The sequence below is a fragment of the Chroicocephalus ridibundus genome, chromosome 5, assembly GCF_963924245.1.
Source record: "Chroicocephalus ridibundus chromosome 5, bChrRid1.1, whole genome shotgun sequence".
NCBI classification, from domain to species: Eukaryota; Metazoa; Chordata; class Aves; order Charadriiformes; family Laridae; genus Chroicocephalus; species Chroicocephalus ridibundus.
The window spans coordinates 23,782,354-23,805,964 of NC_086288.1; the positions used below are offsets into that span (position 1 = coordinate 23,782,354).

The following is a 23,611-nucleotide window of genomic DNA, read 5'->3' on the forward strand; positions in this document are numbered from 1 at the left end:
GAAGGCAACCTACATTCAAGCACATTGCCCCTCCCTGACACAGACACCACAGAAGAGCTTCCCCACTGGTGGCTTGGAAAAGTGTGGGAAGGGCTGTGGGGTGCAGGTGGGGGCTTCTCCCACTCCAGGAAGCAACGGGGAGGAGGGAGAGGGAAGGTGGAAATGCTAGGAATGAGCAAGGGGGTTTGCAGGGAAAAGCAGGGCCTGGCGTTAGGTACCAGAGGGTGAGTGGGTGGGAATGAGAGCAGATATGTACTCGATAATTATAGCTGCATTTCGAGCAGCTCCTGCGAAATGCTGCTGCATATGCGACAGCAGAGAGAAGAACCAGACACACTGAAGCTGAGTTTCGCTCCACCTCGGATCTCAAGGGGGACAGGAGCAGGAGGCAGACATGGGAAGCCAAGGGAGGCGGTGAAAATGAAGAATTCTATTTTTGTACCTTAGGAGGAGCTGTGGATAATTCACTTCAACACGCAGTCAGTGCCAAGCTCCTCACCCACCGTCTGGGGAAGGAGCTGTATGGTCTCTACTCCTCTATCACCATCCCCAGCAGCAGAAACCATCCCTGCAGCATCATCCACCTCTCTGTGCCTCAGCATCCTCCTGCTCCAGCAGCACCACAGCACTCTGAGGCCACTCACTTAACTTTTTTCCTTCCCGGACCAGCTTTCACATTAGAGGCCACCAGACCCAGCAGAAAACGTGCTGGTTGAGAGAGGCCAAGCGCCACAAGGCAACAGAACACTTGCCATAGATAATTTATCACAGCTATGCAGTGGCACTGCCGGGAGAATGCACACCCCGACTTTTGTAGTCTCTATCTTTTGATTATTAAAAGGGCCAATTAGCACATAATTTGAGCTGTGAATTCTGAAAGGGATTTGAAAACAGTAATAATTAAAGAGCAGGACAACGACTGGGCTCACAAGCTGCCCCTCGTCTTCCCTGGCCTCCTTGCCAAGCTGCTCACATATCAATGGAAGAAAAGCAGCAGTGCTCATTAACTGCACCATGGTACCCAGGACCATCCATGCCCCACCAGCCCCGTGCTTGCAAATACGCAGGCTCCCAGCCCCATGCCAAGACACACAGCATTTATTTGGACTTCTCTAACTTCACATAGCATCGAGCCCCCAAGAAACCTTTGCCCTTCCACCCCCTCAAAAGCCTGGGAAGGCTGACCCACAGATATTCACTCGTGTCAGCTAGACGGTGGGACACCAAGCTCCGAAAAGGTGACTCAGCCAGGGAGAGGAAAAGCGTGAAAGCTCAGCACTCTACCTGCCTTCCCCTATGCCAGCCACCGCCTAATGAGGAGTATCTGATGGCAAACGATGTTCTAAGACCTTAAACTGCTCCCAAGGAAACCGCCAGCATCTTTTATTTACAGACTGGCAAAAATCCCCAGGGAAAACAATGCTGACTCCTACATGGAACATGGGAAATGTATATCTTTTTAATCACTGCAGCACCGATTCATCTTCAAGGCTGGTACAGTTTCCGCTCTTTGTTGCTCTGAAGCAACTGCAGTGATTCAGCTCCCCTATGAATACCACTGCCGCTCAACCACAATATTTACTATTAGGATGGTGAAGCACAAAGGCAGGCAGCTCCATCTTGACCCCTGGAGCAAGGTCTTCTCAGCTCACCCACACAAGAAAACTAAGCACACAAGGAAACAAGGCATCTGGACTGACTTTGCTCTGCTATAAATGATGACAGGGCCACAGAAGTTGAATGAACATAAGCTTAATAAAGAAGACACCAAGATTTCCATAAGAAGGAATACCAATCCAGCAAGCTTCACATATATAAATTAGAACACAACTCAAGTAATTCTCTCCCTTCCCCATCTGAAACATACCAATTTGATGATTCGTTATCACAGAATAGTTTGGGTTCGAAGGGACTTTACAGATAATCTAGTCCATGCCCCCTGCAATGAGCAGAGACATCTTCACTAGATCAGGTTGCTCAGAGCCCCGTCCAACCTGATCTTGAATGTTTCCAGGGATGGGGCATCTACCACCTCTATGAACAACCTGTTCCAGTGTCTCACCACCCTCATCGTAAAGAATTTCTTTTTGTATCTAGTCTAAATCTACTCTCTTTCAGTTTAAAACCATTACCCCCTTGTCCTATTGCAACAGGCCCTACTAAAAAGTCTGTCCCTGTCTTTCTTATATGCCCCCTTTAAGTATTGAAAGGCCACAGTAAAGTCTCCATGGAGCCTTCTCTTCTCCAGGATGAGCAACCCCAACTCTCTCAGCCTGTCTTCATAGGAGAGGCGCTCCAGCCCTCTTCATGACCTTCGTGGCCCTCCTCTGGACACGCTTCAACTGGTCCATGTCTTTCTTGTGTTGAGGACTCCAGAGCTGGACGCAGTACTCCAGGTGGAGTCTCATGACAACGGAGTAGAGGGGCAGAATCACCTCCCTTGACCTGCTGGCTACGCTTCTTTTGATGCAGCCCGGGATGCAGTTGGCTTACTAGGCTGCAAGCACACATTGCCAGATGCCCAGCTTCTCATCAACCAATACCCCCAAGTCCTTCTCCCCAGGGCTGCTCTCAATCCATTCTTGCCCAACCTGTATTTGTGCTTGGGACTGCCCCAGCCAACATGCAGGACCTGGCACTTGGCCTTGTTGAACTTCTGGACGTTCCCATGGGCCCACCTCTCAAACCTGTCTAGGTCCCCCTGGATGGCATCTCTTCCCTCCAGCATGTTGACCGCACTACACAGCCTGTTGTCATCAGCAAACTTGCTAGGGATGCACTCAATCCCACCGTCCATGTTTAACAAAGATGTTGAACAGCACTGGTCACAACGTTGAACCCCGAGGAACGTCACTTGTCACTGGATGCCACTTGGACATCAAGCTATGGACCGCAACTCTTTGAGTGTGACCATCCAGCAAATTCCTTATCCACTGAGTGGTCCATCCACCAAATCCACGTCTCTCCAATTTAGAGACAAGGATGTCAAATGCTTTGCACAAGGCCAATTAGACGATGTCAGCTGCTCTTCCCTTATCCACGAATGTTGTAATGCTGTTGGTAGGAGGCCACCAAATCTGTCAGCCACAATTTACCCTTAGTGAAGCCATGTTGCCTGTCAGCAATCACCCTCTTATTTTCCATGTCCCTTAGCACAGTTTCCAGGATAATCTGCTCCATAAACAGTATATTAACAGTATTAAACAGTACTGGTCCCAATACAGACCCCTGAGGGACACCACTTGTCACCTATTTCCATCTGGACATGAGCCGTTGACCACTACACTGCTCATGTGACCATGAGACTGATTCCTCATCCACTGAACAGTCCACCCATCAAATCCATACCTCTCCAATCTAGAGAAAAGGATGTTGTGGGGGACTGTGTCAAAGGCCTTACAGAAGTCCAGATAGATGACACCTGCAGCTCAGATGACATCCGTAGCTCCAAAAAGTATGTTTGGCTAAAAAAAAAAAAAAAAAATCCAGAAAATAGGGGAAAACAAAATGCCACAGGAAAAAAAGACTGGAGACTATTTAGGAATAAACAAATGTAATCATGAAAACAATGGCATATTTCTACTCCATTTAGCACTGCGTGAAACCTCAATGCGCCAGGCTGATGCAGCTACAAAGCCCCATCTCCCAATGCCTTGCAACCAGCGAGATCAAGTAGTGGCACGGATACACCTCTGTTTACAAGATCAAAAAGCAAGGCACAATCTGTTACACAGACAAGTCCCCCAAAACGGGTGCCAAAAACTCACCTGCAAGGCTTAAAAGACAGTAAGACTCGAACCCGCAAACTCTCTTGGACAGGTTCTAGGCATCTAGAGCATAATAAAAAGACTGGGGCTTTTCTGTGGTACTCTATAAAAAAATATAGGACAATTAATACTATATACAGACTCTGCCACTTCAGTTTCCTGGTCACCTCTGATGTTAACAACTTTCAACAATAAAAGTGAGAGTCCATCAAATTCATGCAGGCAGTAAACAGCTTTGAAATTAGTGTGAGCCAAGTTCCCCTGAAGAGAGGTACATGCTTGAGAGAGACAATTACAGAGGAGCCGAGCAGATTTATATCAGCTGGTTTAGCATTAAATCTCTTCAGAGCATTTAAAAACATTAAATTGAGGCCTTATTAAAATACTCGGCATTTTTATTTCACCAGATTAATGACACTTACATTACTAAATTCAATCTGTAGTTTCAAACACCACCACCAACACAGCTCTAACTGTAATTAAAGAACTAGTCATCATTTTGGGGAAAAATTCTGGAGGCACACCAGCAAGCTTGATAAATTCAAGGAACTCGCCCGCACATGGGAAATCTAGCATGTATATTTTATTATTCCCTTACCTTTCTGTGTACAATGAAATGTCCTGATAGCATTACATTATAAAGTAGTTCAGCTGAAGGGGCTGAAAGCTCACAGCGGGCTTCACTTCTACACACTAGTTAATCATTGTTTATTGGAAACTTTGCACTTGTATGTTTTGGCTTGCTAATCTTTTGACTGCAGAAGCTGCAAGTCTGAGGGGTTTTGTCTGAACAGTAAATTGCCAGTTTTGCATGAAGACAGTAAGAGCTTTTGTTTTCATTTTTACTTGAGAGGAAGAGATCTAGTCCTGTTGCCACAGGATGCAAAACAGAGGCATATTGCTTTGTAAGGCACTGATCCACTTTCACTCTCTTTTCAAGAGATAATTAAATATGTAGAAACACCATCCACAGTGGCATGCCATTTTAAAGGAAACATTGGAACACGTATTTAGAATCTGGTGCTTCAGCAAAAGAGAAAAGGCTACAAATCATCCTTTTTAGAAAGTCAGCACAGAGCAAAATATTTAATCCAGCCTTTTCTAGAAGGAAAGATACAGATAGCTTAGTAATACCATGTACTTTGTATTGGAATTTCTATAACGCATTAAATATCGCCTATTTTCCCAATAGCTTAAGACGTTAGAAATTAAGTACTCATACACTGATGATATTCCCCTGTCTCTAGCTTTCCTAACCTAGTTGAGAATATCCTGCAGACTGTGAGAACATGCAATGCAAAACATAAAGCATTTGACTGAGATACAGTTCAAATCTGGCCTAGGTATATGGAAAAAAAAAGCCACCCTCAACTGTAAACTACGAAACATATCACTGAAACTAACTATTGCCAGGACAGCAAGTCACTTAAGATCAGCTAAAATATAGTAGATACATGCCTATGCTTACTAATGAGAAGAAATAACAGTCACTGTATCTGCATGGACATGTGCTTTAGCAAGTGGATTACAAGATTGGGAAACCTGATTTTCCAATGAATGATACATGATTTTGGCAATTCCTTTCTTTGCTTTGCTTCCTCATCACCAAAATAAGGATAATGACATCACCTATATACAATAGATATTTGATCCTGGGAGTTCCATCCCCAAAAGGCAAGTATACAAAAAGCGTAACTGAAATTGACTGCTCAGCCCTTTTTTCTTCATCATCAATTGCAAAACTCCCGTGTGTTCCTGACTCCATCTGTGGAATCCAGCTCCCACCCATCGCTGAGTTCAGTCTGTGACTTCCCCAATGCCTGCTGGTGACATCATCCTGGGAGCTTAATATGGTTTTGCATATACTGTATCTATTTCATTATTTTCCTTTTTATTCTATTATTAATATTTCATTAAAGTAGTTTAGTTTCTTCTAAACTCGTAAATCTCTTTATCTCTCCTCTTTCCCTCCGTGCACAAGAGGCTGGGGGGGAGCATCTGTCACCGGCCATTGGCCAATTTGGCCAAAACCACGACACCATGTTAGCCACATGTTAGCGCTACTAACATTATGTTGTTTTGTTTTAAAGCCCAGGAAATCATGCATTTCCTTTATTACCTTTTACAAAACAGAAACAAGCTATTTAAAGTAGGACCTGATTCTTTTTCTGTAAGAAATGAAGATTCAAAACGTTTTTAAACACAGTGACTTTTAAAGCAGCTAGGAGACTTTAATCTCCTGCTGCCACTGGGAGAGGAGGGAGGGGTGGAAATAAGATCAGAGTCCAAATTCTAGCACTTTAAAAAAATAAAAAATAATAATTAAAAAAAGAGGTTAAACCTGAGTTTATGGGGTCATTTTCAGGAAATTACAGGTCAGTCCCACCTAGCACCAGCACCACATTCTTCTTTAATTAGTAGACACAAAACATTTATGGGATAGAAGTACCAGGAAAAGATATCACAGAGTCCCCAGGATGCCTGCCAAATGTCATGTCAGTAGCCTGGTTGGGGTGCCGTGCAGCAGCCCTGGCTCTCTTCCGAGCAGCTGCTCCATGGGACAGACCTCCCCTTCCTCGGGTAAGGCCATCAGGTATATGCGCTGCTTGTATTTTTAAGCACATCTGAAACAGAGACAATTTCTCCAGTTGCTGGTTACATCTATGTGGCCAAAACAAAAATGATGGGCTTTTTCCCCACTACGCGTACCCTCTGATTTCACGGCTCTTTCTCTGCTCTCTCTCTCTCCAGTCATGGCAATTAATAGGTTTTTTTCTCCCCTTCAGTATCAACAGACCTATAGACCAACTACTTCAAAAATCAAAACATAACAGAAATATAACTTTTCACTGGAACAACGATGGCTTTTGTTATATTCTGTACAGACTGAACACCACGCTACATTTTCCAGGCAGTGTTTCATGTCATGTAAACCTAAGAAAAGGGAGAGGAAGAGATGGAGCGAAGCTCTTCTATTATTTATTAGCCACACAGTCTAGTCTTTGCCCCCAAGAGCTACTTGAGAGATCTATGGACACAGCATCTGCAAAAGATTTCCTCTCATTAATACTTTCAACCATGCTGATCTACAACACAATACTAAATTTACACACCACTGATTGCTGCAGATTTTTTTTTTGTCCCCAGGAATGCTTAAAAAAATTAAATTCCTTTGCCTTCATGTCATAACAGTGTGCAACAGAGTGGCATACGAGCACCACACATTTACTGAAGCTCATAAGTTATTGATGAGACTCTTAAAGACTGAGCTGACAAAGCCATTCCACTTTTGGCGATTTAGATAATTATATTTTAGATACAATTTACTTATTCTGCTGCCTATAATCAACTTTTAAGCAAACACTGTGTACATACCCTTCTGTTTTAACCTGAAGCAATCCAAATCACTCTACAAATGCAGTTTCATGCAAGAGCAGAGGTCTGCTGAAAGGCATCTCAGCTACTTGTTTTAAAGCAGTGAGTGGGTAATAATCAGGGGGAAAGAATAACACTCATCATCACTTCTTTACATTCCTGTGACTGCTCATTTGTTTATATCACAACAGCACCTAAATCAAGGACCAGAGACATTTGCCAGTTGTTTGACAATTTGTTCAATGTAGGCATTTATCCACCCACCTGTTCTTGCTGAAAAGCTGTTTCCAAACTGCCCCAGAAAGCCCCAGACACACTAGGGTACTCCCTTTTCAAAGCATGGGTTCATTTTCTATTAACTGACACAAACCCAACATTGTGTTCTGCATTAGACTGCAAAAATCGCGCCCTTGAAATATCTCTCTGTCCCAGCCAGGAGAAGGCAAGCGGCAAAGAAGTCACCTGAGTGCTCTGTTCCTCCTAAAGGGAAACTCGGGAGGGGAAAACAATGCACGTACAAAACAAAAAGGGCAGAAGGGAAGTGAGTCAGGGTTGCCGGAAAATATTTACTGGCCGATTTGAACACAAAGGAATCTCAAGCATTCCTCGCCATCGCTTCATCGAGGCTGGTGTAGTGCAGTGGATTTGTCGCCACAGGCTATTTAAGGTAAAACTCAGCCATATTTATCCTCCAGCCATGTCAGTGCAAGTTACTCCCCTGGGCCCTGACAGCACAGCATCACTTTGCAAGGCATGCCCAGCTGTCAAGGAGGCTACACCATCTTATGTTAGAAAGCAAGTGCACGCCTCTTTCAGGGAAGCAAGAGAGATCAGAGGACTTGCTAATGATCTTGAAGCAAGGATGGCAGAAGCAGGAAGCCTGAGCCTCCCGACTCCATCAAAATTGGTTCGTGGGACCTTCAGCAAGACACACAGCCTTTTTTATCTCAGTTTTCCCTCCTAACATCTATCTATGCACTTAATACATGGACGCACAGCTGACAAAAAGCTGGAAAACTCCTCCAGAAGGCAGCCAGGGTGAAATGTCAGAGCTAGAAAGCAGCAGTGAAAGACCTCCCAAAGATCTTTGAGATTAATATTATTCTTTAAGTAGACACTGATTGTGGCAGAGAGGGATCACTACAGCTCACCATGTTTTCCAAGTGATGCTCTGGACGTTATAGGCACCTGCAGCACCGTAATCTCAGGATATGGCAGTGACTCAGCCTCTAGAATGCTGGATAAGGAAGGCAGCAGGACCTCAAGGGCAAAAATGCCTTGCCATTAGGGAAAGGAAGGCTCAGATGAATCACATCACTGCCTAACTCCCCCTCCTACATGACTCTTCTCTAGTGCTCATTACTGGCTGAGGACGAGGTAGTGCTGGTCTCTTGATCTGAGAAAGGCCAAACTGTATGCACCACAATCAGGCTTTGCAAGTGAAAGCCACCACTTGCTAGACCTTGTGCAAACCAGTCAGAGAGCATCTCCCCTGCTCGCAGCTGCAGCCTGCGTGGGACCCTGGAGCAGGGCAGGGACCCTGGCATTGGGAGGTAGCCAAGGGCACTTCGTATTTAACCCTTGTGCTTGAAGAAGCCCTGCTAGAAAGAGCATTTCCAAGCAGGCACAGTGCCATAGCAGCGTGACTTCATCACTTCACACTTGTAATGAGGAACTACTGATAATTAGCACTGAAAACACTACTGATGTAAAACACAGCACTACTGATGTCACTAGTGCTATCCCCAGTCTGGGTCAGATTGAAGATGGGCATTAATAAAATCATCTTGTACCTCCCATGGTCCTGGAGGTCTATGCCCAAGCAAGCCAGGAGTCAAATGCTGAAGTTACAGCCATTTTGACACCTGAAACGTCTTCCATCAGAGTGCCCACATAATTTATGTATCACAAATACAGTTTGGCAGGATCAAATATGAAAATAATATATCAAGGATTTGTTATTGGAGGGGAAACTATTTGCAGCATACAACAGCCCAACAGAAGAAAAGCCTGACTGCTGTGATGAATAATGCATATTGCCTATGGTGATAATTAACCTTGTACTCCAGTAAGATATTATGGAACAATAAGGCTAATTTGAATGTGGCCCGAAACTTTTCCCAATGGCATCTGGAAATCAGTCTTTGGAACGTACAAAATTTAAATTTTTTAAACCAGAAGCCTTTGCTCAATAAACTTTCAGAAAGAATATTTTTGTTTCTCTGTATTCACAGCCCACACTGTTTGCACGCACATACACAACACAAAACACAGAAGTGGACTCCACAACCGGAAATGGTCTAGCTTGGCTTTCCACAGGCCCTCATTCATCTGCCATCACGCAGGCAGTGACAACGTGCCTCCAACTAAATCCCAAAACTCCTCTGCAGACTCAGATGTCCTGCAGACATAACTGCAGCACAACTATTGCACAGCCTCGGTTTCTCCCTGATGAGAGTGGCAAAATGCTTACAAGCAGCTCACTGAAAACGAAGCCTGGAACTTTAAGCTAATGCTTTTATGCCTCCAACCTAAAAGCAAATGCCTCCACCTGAAAACACCGACTCTAGTTTGGGCTGGTCTTGCTTTTCTTGTAAAATACTCATTTTTCTGTTAGCCCAAAGCTACACATGGTATTAAACACACATGCCACATTAGAAGCACTGTGTTCTTAGTCATGTACGCAGCGTGCACAAAGCGCAGAAAACTACTTGCATATAAAGGCACAACCAAAGACACAGAAGGCATCATGCACAGGCATCTCGATACACACCTTTTGTAAGAGCATACATCTAACTAAGTTTACACAGTCATGGGATCAAGTTTTCAGATAACACTGCCCAACTGCTTTATATACCAAGGCCTGATCTAGCATAGTCTTATCTTGGGGAAGAAAACAACCAACAAAAAACCCAAAAAAAACCCCAAAACAAACAAACAAACAAAAAGCCACACAGGAAAAGAGCAGACTTTTTGGCTCTCTCCAAGGATCCTTCTGCCCTGGGAATTGCTGGAAGGCCACCAAGCTAAACAGTACCCTACAATATTTCGGATGGGCAGGGTCTGGCAGGGGACACCGCCCCCCTATCTACCAGTGCACTTAACACGCTACCTTTCAGAGCCAGTGCATGACTCACCGCCCTCACCATCAGGATGACACAGCTCTTGTCAATGCCATTTGCAATGCTCAGAACTCAGTCAATAACAGACTCATACAAACATTTTACTTGTCCCCAAGTACCAGATTTCCAGCTGGCAGACATCCCACACACCAGAGAGTGAAAACCCCACCCACATAGCACACAAGCAAAAAAGCACCAGATGTCTGACCTGACTACTGAGCATTGTCACCGACACACGCAGGAGGCAAGAGCCCAAAGACACCAACGATGAGGACGCCAAGAGCAGAGCAAGAATCAGTTGAGCACACAGCACTGCGGCAGTAGTGTAGGGAAGGCTTCCTATGATACACCAAGTCCTGCAAGCGGGCTTGAAAGGCTGACACAGCATTTTAAACTGTAATAAAAAGTGAGGGGTGACTCAAAACTCATTCCCTACTCTTTTCAATCGAGCATACTGCAGAAACACATGGATGAAGTTCAGCTTGTGTCCCCCTGCATGAGATAAGAAAAAGACAGCCACAAAGAGCCAGAAACTTTCTGATATTTGGGAGCCTTGGAGATCAGGATTAGACTGTTTGCTGAGAAATAGGTCTGATCTGAGTTACATCAATTATTATGAACTAAATTTCTATTCTATAGGCTGTGCTCTGCTGGCAGCCAGTGCAACACAATAAAGATCTAGGCCAGGAAATCATATAGTTGTTAACAATATATTACGACGGATTATCATCTCCCTCCTACCAAAATCAATGGTAAAATCCCCACCGACTACATAAAGCACAAGGTCACGCTGCAACTCACTTGTGCCAGGAAACCTGCACCCAGATGTATTAGTCTGGGAGCACTACCCTGCAGCAAGGGCTCCCAGTGCTATTTCTGCCAGGTTCACCAGCGCAGGTACCAGAGGACGTTTTTTTTCTCTCCAGGACATTTTTTTTCTCTCCGGTACTACCTACTCTCAATATGGACCGAAATGCCTTTGCACATGAATGATCCATTAAGTCTCTTGAGTATAAGCCTGTCTCTGTATCTGCCTGTGTGGGCCCGCACTGCTCTGACCCAAGCCACGTCTGTAGGCATTACCCCTGTCTAAATTTCCTGCTGCTGGCTTTGTCGGAGGATGCTACTGCTGTCACAACACAAGAGCAGGTCCTAGCTGCTGCAACACTTCATTTGTCTGGGCAACAGCATGCCTGGAAGGATGACTGCCTTGTTTTAGTGAAGTATGCAAGACAATCAAGGCCAGCTAAGCAAACCAGTTTTGACATATTAAATCATGCTTGAACTGTGAGAGCAAAGAAAAATAATGTAAAAGCTCTTCTAAAAAAGAAAGGCTTTACAAATAAATAAATAATACGGGCCAGCCTTGTGCACGGGAAGGGGAGGAAAGCTTTTATCTGAGCCTGACTGAGGAATTCGGGTAGGCAGAAAGGAAAAGATTATTTTGCAAGACAGACACCTGACTTTTTCTGCAGAGGTTTGTAGCCATTCCCAAGCATTTCACTTCTAGGATGAGTCTTTTGCCGATCACCTGCTCTGGCACTGAAAGAGCATCAAGTGCTCACACAAAAAGCAGCCTCAAACCCGGGTAGGACAAGAAGAGTGAAATCCCATCACAAGGGGTATGCTTACCCCTTACCAGCACACTTAGATGCATGCAAAAACCCTGAGCAACATCTGAGTTGATACCGGAGGGTCTCATGACTGGTTTTGCCACAGCACTCTGTGAACCTTTAGCCATTTTCACCTCAAATTCCCTCTGCAGACACTTCACTCTAGGGGTTGCTTCCTGAAGAGATAATACTCAAGCTGCTGCAAGTCAACCATTGCAATGCAGGAAATCCCACCAGCACAGGGTCACTTGGCATTCGTGGACCTTGGTAATTAACCATGGCACCTCCCCATCATCCTGAACCCTCTCCTCCCTGCTGTGGATTTCTTCCAGTAATTAACACGCCCAATTGCCTTGGATTTATACTAATAAAACGCTGGCTCCTGTCCCAAGATCCCTTCATTGCTAGCGCTTCTCGAACCCGCACAGAACTCCGACAGTAATGAAGTCCACAGCCCTGGCTCTGTTGCTGCCTGGGTTGTGGGCTATCTGCAAAGCAGCTCAGAGCTGGGAAGCTGCAACCCACAGGCTGCTTCTGCTGAATACCAAATCAGCACATTCCCCACGCTCGTAGGGAGCAGCTTTTCCTTTGGCTTTGCTGTAATTAAAAAGCTTCCTTTTCAGGCAGCTTTCGAAGGCAACGCTGTGACCTCTGTCACTGTTGCAATGGGATGACAGACTGTCCGACTCGGTGTAAGACCTCTAATGTGTTATTTGGGGAATTAGTACCACAGCAGAGCGACCCTTATGACCATGCAGGAAGCAGCCATTTCACTTGGTGGATGGTATCTGTGACTCCGGACCTTAGAGATCACGTTGGCTCCCTAAGCAGGCTTGTTTTATTCAAGTAACACCAGTCACACATGTGCAGAGGGACTGGAAAAGTCTGCTGGGGCAGGGGATGCTTTTTTATCTATATGCAGGTAGTCTGGTACTCAATAACGCCAAGGCCTTGGCCATGAAAGGGACCTTTGGGCAGAGATGGACTCCTTGGCACAGCTTCCACACCAGGCAGAGGCTCCAGTTAAGGTGAGAATCCTGCTCAGAAAACACACCTCCAGGCCAAATGTTTTTTTGAAGGAAAGCAACTAACTGAGGTACAAAAGCAAGCCTTTTGCAAAGACAATTTCTGTTCAAATTCCAGCTCTTGAGGAATGGTAAGTTTGTTGTTACTTCCCAATGAATCCATCTAGAGATGAAAGATATTACAAAGGTTTTAGGTTAGTCTAAGTCCATAAAAAGAGCACATGGGATTACGTGCAGCACTGACACCCAGAGCCCTGCTTCAGGCTCTAGCCTCTGGCTGGCACCAAATTAACTCAGCCTCTGGCCCAAGGCTGTCATTTGTTAAATGGGGAATAGTGACTTTGACCTCCTTCATAAAGTAGATCCTTCAAGATCCAACAGAGAAAAGCCCTTTGTATGACCTGGAAGTGTTTTTAATAGTCTGTATTAACTATTTCTTTCCTCACACTGGAAAAATCACGTCTGAAGTGACGGCGAAACTACTCACAAGCCACTCAAAGCCTCCCATGAGGACCTGACTCAGGATACACCACCAAGTCTCACCACAAGAATGGGTCACTTTCCAAGTCAGAGCTGCCTCCTGTGCCACGCTGGCCAGGCAAATCTGCCAAAGGAGCTGAGCCCGCCACCATCGCCACCACAGTGGGCTGTGCAAGGATGCCAGGCTGAAGATGTAGATGAAGATGTTCTGCTGACCCATATCCTCTCCCACCCACCCTGCTTCCGGGAACGGAACCTCAGGCAGCACAGGGAGGCATGCAAGCAGGGACAGCCTTGTTTCACCCCCTAGCCAGTGGATTTGACCAGATAATGCCACTGAGCTGCAGCTCTTAGAGCCTGAATTTTCAGGCGGGTGGGGGTGGAATTTCCTTGGCCTTAATTTGATTGACTGTCATCTACAGTAAGAAAGTTGTCATCTTAAATCCCAATTCTTCAAACTTCATCCGTTTTTTTAAGGACATACATTTATAAAGATAAGACAGGTATATGAAAAGTAATAAGGGACATCCACAAGCCTGGCACTGTCTCTTTTGTTATCTTTTTTTTTTTTTCTTTAATCTGTTTTGGGTATATGGTTTGGGGTCTCTATAGTTCATTCCAGTATTAACAACCTCAAAGCCACCCTGAGGGAAATAAAAAATGGAAGCACATCAGTCCCATGCCCAATACAACCCTAACCATGTGTAGTTCATGGATACCATCATGTCTATACCAGATTAACTTCTTCAGTGACAGAAAACGAGCAAATTTCCAGCAAAACGGGCATCTCTGTTTACATGAAGAGTAGATTCACCTATTTCTAAAGACATCTGTGTTGCAGTCTCTTTGCTCTTATTCCAGTCTACTGAACACTTACCTTACATGGGATACAAGTTTATCCAACTAAAGAAATGAAATAAAAAGCTGTGATTCCATTCATTCAAGGCACAATTGTAGCCTCCTTCTATGGAGCCTGGATTTCAACCTCAATGTTAACCAAAAGCAAGTTAAAATGGTCAAGATATAAAGCATGCAGAGAGAAAAGCTTATTGAAATGTCAACACATCTTTAACTACTGCTAAGTGTTTCTAAACGAGAAACCCAAAACCTGAATTATGAACAAAACACAATAGCACAACTTCATTTTAATACCCCATAAAAATTAGGTGGAATGAGGGTTGTGACAAACTAGCTCTGGCAGACCCTTGGCAGTTCGAGAGATTGGAGCCAGCTTTCTGCTAAAGGTATAGCATCCACATCTTATTTGCCCCCAGGCCGGGGTATCAGGACAAGCCCTCCATTGGGCACATCAGCTCATGGGCACACTATCCAGTTCTGCAGAGCCAGCAGCAGCTTCCAGCAATGGGACAGAGTGGGCAGCTGGGGACAGCCATATCTTAAATCAAGGCAATTAAATTCACTGTATTGCCAACCAGCATTCATATACTTTATCCTTAGTATTTCTCCAGACTTCTTATTCATTTCTAAAAATCACAATTAATAAACAAGCTGTTTCCAAGCAATTCAAATTCAAAGGCAGCAATCAAAGGAACCTAAAAGCACCATGACTAACACTCCTTTTCTCCTGCAACACCTCTCCCATCCCATAATTTAACGAATTCCCTAAGCTACCAATGGATACCCTATTTTCAAGAATGCTAAAACCAAACAAAATCGGTATTCAAGTAAATATCACTTAGTTATCTCGGACCAGACTAAAAAGCGTACCCTAAGATCTGCCCCAAAATATCTTAAGGCTAAGAAGCAAACATGACCTTCACAGTTTACACTTTCAGAACCATTTTCAAACCTTATTTTATTTGCACTGCTCAGCTTTTACTTTGTGGGGGGAATAAAGTACTCCGTAACTGTCCTTCTGGAAGGTGACTGCACAGCAGCCACACTGCAAAGATCAGTGAGGTTAAGTTGGCCAAAGTAATGGCCTAAAAGCACTGCTGCAGAATGAGGAAAGATCTTCAGAGTCATCGGGGTTAGGAGCATACAAGGTAGTGCAGGTTACAACTCATTAGTAAAGCACAATATATTGTGCATACACAGATACCGTGCCTCCTACAATGAAGGCAAATACGTGCAAAATAAGACAAAGATGAGAGTAATATTTAATCAATCCTGTTGCAACACAGTTTTGCTCTGTGGAAAACATTTCCCTGCTCTTGTTAATTATTTCAGCTGCAGAACAAAACACCTAAATATATACACGCATGCACCCCTCTACAGAATAAAACCAATTCCCCCTCCAGCGACAACTACCTTTTGCTGAAATGTAGCATTCAAGTGATTTTCTTTACATTTGAAAAGATAATACACACCGTGCGGCCAAAAATTCAGCTATTCTGACACCGGTTGGTTTTGTGCCTAATTAAAATTAACTAGGCACTTCAGCTCATAATTATATAAACACCTACCATGCTATACTCCCAGCCAATTTGGTTTTAATCAGAAAAACACAGAAGTATGAATGATGGGCAAAGAACTCCCTGGAGGAGCAACTGTATTTCCAAATTCAGTATTCTCCATATACTGAACATCTCCATCAATGTTTTTCTTGCCATGTAATCACCTCCCAGCAGAACAATTAAAAAGATTTTATTTTTTTTTTTTTTATCCCTGGACTTTACTTGCTTTCCACTCCTCCACAAGGGTAAAAGCACGCTTGCCTTATTCACCTCAGTGCCAGCTGGGAAGTCTCTCGCAAAACAGAAGGATTTAGCAGTACGCTGTCTTTCCAGCATCCATAACAAGGAGTTTAGAGCGAGAATTCAGCTGACCTGAGGTGGAGAGGCATGCAAGCAAGTTGTGGAGGGGGTTGAAGGAAAGTTGCCCCCCTCCTGTGCCTACATCAGGTGCAAAACCAGAACCACTAGCTGCCTCAGAGCAAAAGCCCAAGCTCCAAAATAAGGTTACCTGTGCAGAAGCACATTCCCATTTCATAGAAGTAAGGGGACAGGGAAGGCAACAGCTGAGCAGCAGCACTGCATCACCTGAGGAAACCACACGCAGTGAATTCGTTAAAAATACAGGGTTTATTTTTTATTGTGATATCAGCTATGTGTTTCATTCCCAAGTCAGGCCTCTGGGACAGCTGCTGTGCAGACACAGAAACAGAAGAGCCATCAAGTGCGGCTCTGCCATCACCGCCTTTGCAAGCCCTATTGCCTCCCAACCCTCAGTGCCTTCTGCTACCCACCAGCTGAGGGTCACTCTGCCTGCCTGGCTCCTGCACAGCCGCAAAAATCCAATTGCCTCCAAATATCCTTCCAATAGCTGATCAACAGGGGAGCAAGGACCACTCTGGGAAAGTGCCTTCAAACATCTGTGCTGATTATACCACTCTTGGAAGAACATGAGTAACTCTGCTTTGCCCCCAATCAGCCAGCAGCAAAATCACCCGAGAACTGATTCGGCAGGTAAACTTCTGATCTACATAAGCTAGCTACCTATGCCAATTAGTTTTAATTATATCCAGAATAAAAGACCTGCGAACACAAGGTTTTTCTGTAGTCTTTGGTTTCTGTAAGAAATTCTCATTTCTCTTGGCAAAAGCTCAGCTGAATTGCAACACAAGTAATGAATAATCAGCAAAAATAAATATTGTTTTGTAAATGCATTGAGGTATGTTCAGCTGAGTTGATTAAGGGAAGAATAATCAAACAAACATCAATATTTAAGACAGCAGGAGGACTTGAACGTTCTAGAGCTGTTTTACAAAAAAAACATCCAAGTATTCCCTCTGGCAGCAATTCCCTTCTAAAACCAGAAAACCATACCCCAACCTATTCTCCCTCCAGCCCTCAAAGTTCTTCCTCAGAAGGCAGCAAGGGTGAAGAAAGATTTCACTGAGTTTTCCTCCATTATTTTGTCCACCTCTAACATCTGTAATCTTGTCCATACCTCCTAGCTGGCTAAAACCAGCTGTACTCCTTTTGATGTCTCTCCAAGTAGCAGCATGCACTGATTCTTGGAAAGGAGAGCCTCGTGACCTCCTGAACTCATTACTCACCTTTTCAGCTTGGCTCTCATTCACTGAAGTTTTTCTCTCTCTCTTTTACTTTTTTTTTTTTAACTCAATTATTTAATTAATTTGTGACTCAGCTCTTAAAGCAGCTGAAAAAAAAACAGGTTCTGCAAATCAATTACATCCAAAGTTACCATTCTGCAGCCCCCCCAGTCACTTGCAGGACCTCACCACTGCAAGTGTATTTGGGTCTCATTAGCTTAACATGTCAACATCCGCCCCCCACCCCCCCTTCCACTAGCATGGGCTCCAAAGCCTTTAAAGGTATAAAAATAAGCACTTCTTGCTTCTTACTGAGAACATACTGGGCTAAAGGTGAGGATGAATACGAATAGAAGCGACAGAAGGCACCCTTTTCACAGTGATTTTATTCATTTCCTATGCAAGCCCCAATGGTGCGCCCTGCTATATACAGTAAGCAACTAAAATTGAAGTTACAATAAAACTCACCTCTGTCAGTGCGGGAAGAAGGAAAGCATAGACTGGGGCAGGTAAGAAATTGTTTGGCCAAACCCCTAAATGGGTAAAGACAGAGAGACTTCAGTGGCACTACCTCAAGTTTTACAGCATTTTAGGATCTGTCCCTCAACTTTGGTTAAGTACTGCCTGCTAAGGAGGAGACACCATTAGGAAACTTGAAACTGAGCATTTTCCAGCTAGTGAAAATGCTCAGTACCATTTCCTCAAGGACCCGTTCAGGCAGCACCGGCTGAACTGAGGCAAAACCAATAGCCATCGGTCCTTTAGTGGGCATCAAATCACCGCTCTGGAAACCAGCGTAGAAATTCACAGAGCAACTGCTTTCATTTCTCTTATTAACTAGTACAGCAATTTATTCTGGTGAATAATGAACCTTAACACTGGTCCTTTATAAACATGTCCCAGAACGGTCACAATTTACCTCTAGCTGTCCCGTAGCAGTTGCTGATAAATGGGCCATGTTGCCAAAGGAGGTGTAAAAATCCAAGTAGTTTGAGTTCTTTACAGTTAACTACTACCTAGCTGCCTACATTAATTGAGAGAGCAGCCACATTATATAAGGAGATTAGACCATGTCATATTTACAACCTCGGTGTCCCCAGTGAGAGAAATTGCTCAGCTGTTACTGTCAGTGCCTTCTTCAAACAGGAACCCTGCTGACAAGATGATGAATTCAGAACATCGTTGCCAATTAATGATTTGTAGGCAGAAGGGATTTCAATAGTTCCCATATGTTTGTGAGGGTGACTGGGATTTACATCACTTCTAATAAGAGAGTGTAGTCTGCTCTGTCCAGACGTGACACTAGAGCTTGGAAAATGTCATCTTTGCAGGAGAAATTTTAATAAACAAAGCCAGGCTCTTCTGGGTTGAAAACGTTCCCCAAAGCGTGGTCACCAATAACTGCTTATGCCTAAGTGAAAGCAAGCAGGGAGACCGCTTGCAAGACGCACCAAAGTGATTTACAAACCAAAGGTCAGAAGTTATTTAGGTGTTTGTCAAAGCTACACCACGAAGTGCCAAGACCATCATTATGTCAGCCAGGAGCATGGAGTGCATTTCCTAAACACCAGCCAGGCTGTGGGGAAAAAAAGAAACAAGAAAAAAGCACCTACAAGCACATAGGATCTTTCTTGGTATTACTTATTCTGCTTATGGGCTGCAAAGTTTAACTTTACCGTCCCAGAAAAAAAAAATCTCATCCTTGTGAATATAACAATATCCAAACCAGAAAGCATTTTACTCACGCAGGATATCAGCATGAACTCCATACATGCTGAACGCAGACCTACTGAATGGCCTAAGGCTGAATGTCTCCTATCGACCAAGCATCTCTGAGCCAACCAGCAGGAAACGCTTGGCACGATGACCTGGGTTAAACACAGGACATCCAAATGGGGCCCTCAAACAGACTTTGCCGTAGGCACTCGGAACCCAACATCCCATTGATTTGGTGATAGAATTTGGGGCTTTCCTACAAACAAGAATTATGGGCCTTAACAGCTCTAGAGAAATTAAAGTGATAAACTCCTGCCGAGGGTGCAGGCTGTAGGTGAAGTATAAGAGTATTTTATGTGGATATGCCATATGACAGAATGGCAAGGGTACATCGCCACAAAGCATCTTTGCACTTCCAAACTACGATCACAGTCCCACCCAACACAGTCATAAATTATGGGGCCAGATGCTGTCCTCTCAATTCACTAAGCAAAATAAATTTAAAAAAAAAACAACCCACACCCCAAAATGGAAAGTAGAACCTCAAATCACTAAGGTCTTCCGAAAGCACCCCCCAGAGCGCTGTCTCAGCACCACTAGACATCCACCTGCTTTACAGGCACAGTAGGCTCTTCCAAAACAGTCTCGGTTTTCTAGTTTAAACCACTACAGTTTTTTGGTTTGAGGGAGTTTATTTTGTGTTTTTTGTTTGTTTTTGAGCACTCTTTAAAGAGTGCTTTGAGATATCTCATGCTGCTCATGCAGCGTGGGAGGGCAGGATTTGAAAGGTGATTAATGGATGCACCCCTTTCCTCCAAAAATTCTTACAGGTGACTGAAGTCAGCATCTAGACATAGCACCCAACCAGTGCATGTTATTTTGGGACATGGTATTTTTAGCCATAATGAAGCAGATCCTTGCTGATCAATCTGACCCACATCCCTCATCTTTGACAGTCTAGATGTCCTCAGCTTGGGCTAATGTTGATCTTAGCTCCTCTTGTGCAGTACCAAATATCGAGTCCAACCCTTCTTCCCCCCTAAACAGGAGAAGTATCTTTATTGGCACAGGAAAAGCAAAACCAAGACAGATTTTACAGTATTGACTACATCTGCAGAAAATGGATACTATCCTGGTTAAAAAGCACACTCCACATGCTGTTTACTAGAGGTTTCTCCAAAACCAAACGTATCTATATTTTCTCTCCAAGTCAACCCTTGAAGAGACTTGAACTACGTAATCTTCAGGGGAACAGTGTGTGACCAAGGACTAAAGGATCAAGGCCGCAGTTTGCTTTGGATATGCACTGATCTATCCTTTGTACCAACACTACAAACATCAAGAATGAGTGTCTGGAATGAGGTGAAGAGAAAATGCAACGCCGACTTCGGTTGGAGCAGAATCCCTCTGCCTTCCCCACAGGCTATCTATTACTAAGTGCCTGCAAGTATAAGGCAATTAAGATGGGACTGATGACCAACATATAATACTTTTGGAAAAAGAAAACTGCGTTGAAATCTTTTTTTCTCTCCCCTTCTCCTTTACACCCAAGTAGGTTTTAAGCAACCTGTTACATGTTTATAAAATTGCCTATCCTTGAGCTTCAGACACCCTAGATCTCTCGCACAAGGGCCCTGATGATTCAGGAGACCTATGCTGACCAGCAAACTCAAGAATCTTAGCCAGCTACCCATGTGAAAACTTCAGCATATATGGAAGCATTTTTATCACTAGGGCTTGAGGTTTAACTCTAAACAGCTGAGGATCTTTGTATTAAACTATTTACCAGAGAGGAAAATACACCAACTCACACCATATCCAATTCGCAGCCCACTTGGTTAGAGTGATAAAGAGAGAAAAACACACTCCTTTAAATACAAAACCAAAATGTACCTTGCATGGGGAGATTAACCTCAAACATTCCCTGGTACAGTCCAAAAAAAAGAAACCAAGCTTCTAAAATTCATAAGGAAACCCCTATTATTGAGGAAAAATAGCGTAAAGCTTTAAATAACAAACAAGATTGCAATCGCTTCATAGATCCAACAGTAGAGTGCTCCAAAAGTAATAGTGGCATGCCAGACTCTCCTTGTTCGCAGCCCTGTAAGCGGAAGGAGCCATACAAAAGTGTCAAGTCCCACCACACCCAGCCAAGGCCTCTCTCTTCATGCTTCCAAGGATCTCAGTGGAAGTGAGAACCCAACCCACCATTGTCAACACAACCAGACATGAAGGACATGGAAAAGAAGAAAGCCAAGACCACACATCACCTCGGCAGCCTCAACACAGCACCCTCCCTGCAGACCCTTACCTTGGCAGGTGTTGTTCTTCTCCTCGTACCCTGCCTTGCACAAGCACTTCCCGATGGGCACCAGCCATTCCCCCTCAGCACTGCAGTGCATCTTCGGTGCCTCGTCGGTCACTGAGTGGTTGACACAGACACCTGACACCTCTAGCAGCTGCGAGGAATCCGCTCCTGTGATGGTGTCAGGAAAGCGGGCCAGGTTGCGGACCACAGATGGGCATTTCTTGTAGTACACGCGCACGGAGACCAGGGCGATGCAGGCACCCACGTCCTGAAAAGCGAGGTAAAATCCCTTTTTTGTTAGGGGTCCAACATCTCTCACCTCCGTGTTTAGCTTCATAACTCTGTCGCCGAGGTCTAACTCTGTGAAGCTCTCATCAGCAGCAATGGTATCGATCTTGATGTACTGGTTTTCTTTGATGTTCCTCCCATCTTCATCATCTGATTCGAAGTAGTACATGTTAAAAGTCTCTTTGCAAGTCCCAAGTCCTCCTGGAAGGCTGTTACAGTCTCTCAGGGTGAATTTGAGCTCAATGAAGATGCGGGATGCCCCTTCATTAGAGATCCAGCTGGTCAGAAGCCAGTTGTTCTGATTCTGTTCCATTACCTTGCATACTTGGTATGTGTGTATCGGAGCATAGTTTTCATCCACCTCACCAATTTCTTCCCACTGTATAAAAAGGAAAAGTATTACTTTTTTAAAAAGTTACAGGTCCTGCAAAATTGTAGCTTTCCTATCTAAGAGCACCTTGGGCTTCAGAGGTTCAGGATGACTTTTAGGGGGAAAAAATGTTTTAAATGGCAAAGTTTTCCATACTGGAGGCTTGACACATTTCTGACAAAGTCAGATAAAAGACCCTTTAGAAATATAAAAGGATGCTAGTTAAAACCTTTTGTTTCAGAAGTGGGAAAACATATTGCTGGGTTTGTCCACTAGTACTTTTTTTTGTGAAGAAAACAAAAGCAGATGGGGCCATGAGTTGTCCTTTTCCAATGCATCCACATAAGAGGAAAAAACGCTATTTACAGTCTGCCTGTCACTGCTCCCCCAGGCTCCTTTCTACCACCTCCTCAAATCACTGCCCAATGCAATGCGGACGACCACATTTCTCCAAGCTATTCTCCCCCACCAAACAGCCTGCCAGAAAAATCAGCCGAGTGCTACATGAAATAAATGAGCCTTTCTTCTCCCGAAGTGTGCTAGTCAGGAGTTCCTGCTCATGCAAAGAGAAGATACCTCCAATAAAGGTTACAGTGATCTGCAAATCTTGAGCTGTTTGTGTGCTGCACAGGTTTTTAAGCAGCGCTCCAGATAACTTCTTATAGCTGTTTGTAGGAATTGTAGCAACTGTTTTTTCTTTTTATTTTGGCCACACTCTGAAGTGCATCACTTGGAAGAAATGCTTTTTCCTGATCCAGCACACCACAGTCAGTAGCACTGCATCAGTGCCTACAATAGAGACACAACATTAATGTTTCCTCTCTGCTTTTGACAACTGTGGTGTCACATCAAGAGATTAGATTAACCCACATAACTACAGCAAAGAACCTGGGAGAACCAGTGATGGTTTCAGTTTTGTTCCCTTCTACTTCTGACCTGCTCATCTGCAAGGGCTTAACTCCCAAGGTCTCTTCCATCCCCTGCTCAGCATTGCTGCCCACATCTAGTCACAGCTGCAGACGCAGCACCAAGCAAACACACAGAGCTTAATTTAAAGGTGCTCCAGTACAAGGTTATAGCTATATTCCAAGCTGCATATCTTCTAAGGCCAAAGGCCAATTTTTTTTCATTGAAAATACAGCCTGAGACGAAGTCGAGAGCCTTCTCAACCCAGATGCCATTACTGCAGAGCTGACAGGGAACACCTTCAGAGCCGACGTAACAATGAAAGCTTTTTAAGGGGAATGCCGTTCTTAAATTTTAAATTAAAATGGCAACAACAAGTAACATGAAAACATCACCTGACGCTATAGCCCAAACTGAGTTATAAATACCACTGCCTGAAAAGCATTTCCTCTCCTTTCTGACCTGGGATGTGAAAACTGAGACTTCTGCAATTTCAGCAAGACGTGCCCGCCGCGATGCACAGAGTTCATATGTACCACCAGTCTTCTGAGTGAGGGACCTAACCTGAGGACATTTTTGTCATGCCAGCAGTATTTTAATTTCTAAACCCTTTCTACATCCCT

General features: G+C 44.1%; 1 protein-coding gene across 9 annotated transcripts in view; it reads right to left on the minus strand.

The window, feature by feature from the left end:
• EPHA5 (EPH receptor A5) overlaps positions 1–23,611 on the minus strand; it is a 199,650-nt gene that overhangs the window by 138,092 nt on the left and 37,947 nt on the right. For all 9 annotated transcript variants that reach the window (XM_063337209.1, XM_063337207.1, XM_063337206.1 and 6 more), the window contains exon 3: positions 21,428–22,091. In XM_063337209.1, the coding sequence (XP_063193279.1) occupies positions 21,428–22,091 (664 nt within the window). The remainder of the gene's footprint in view (positions 1–21,427; positions 22,092–23,611) is intronic.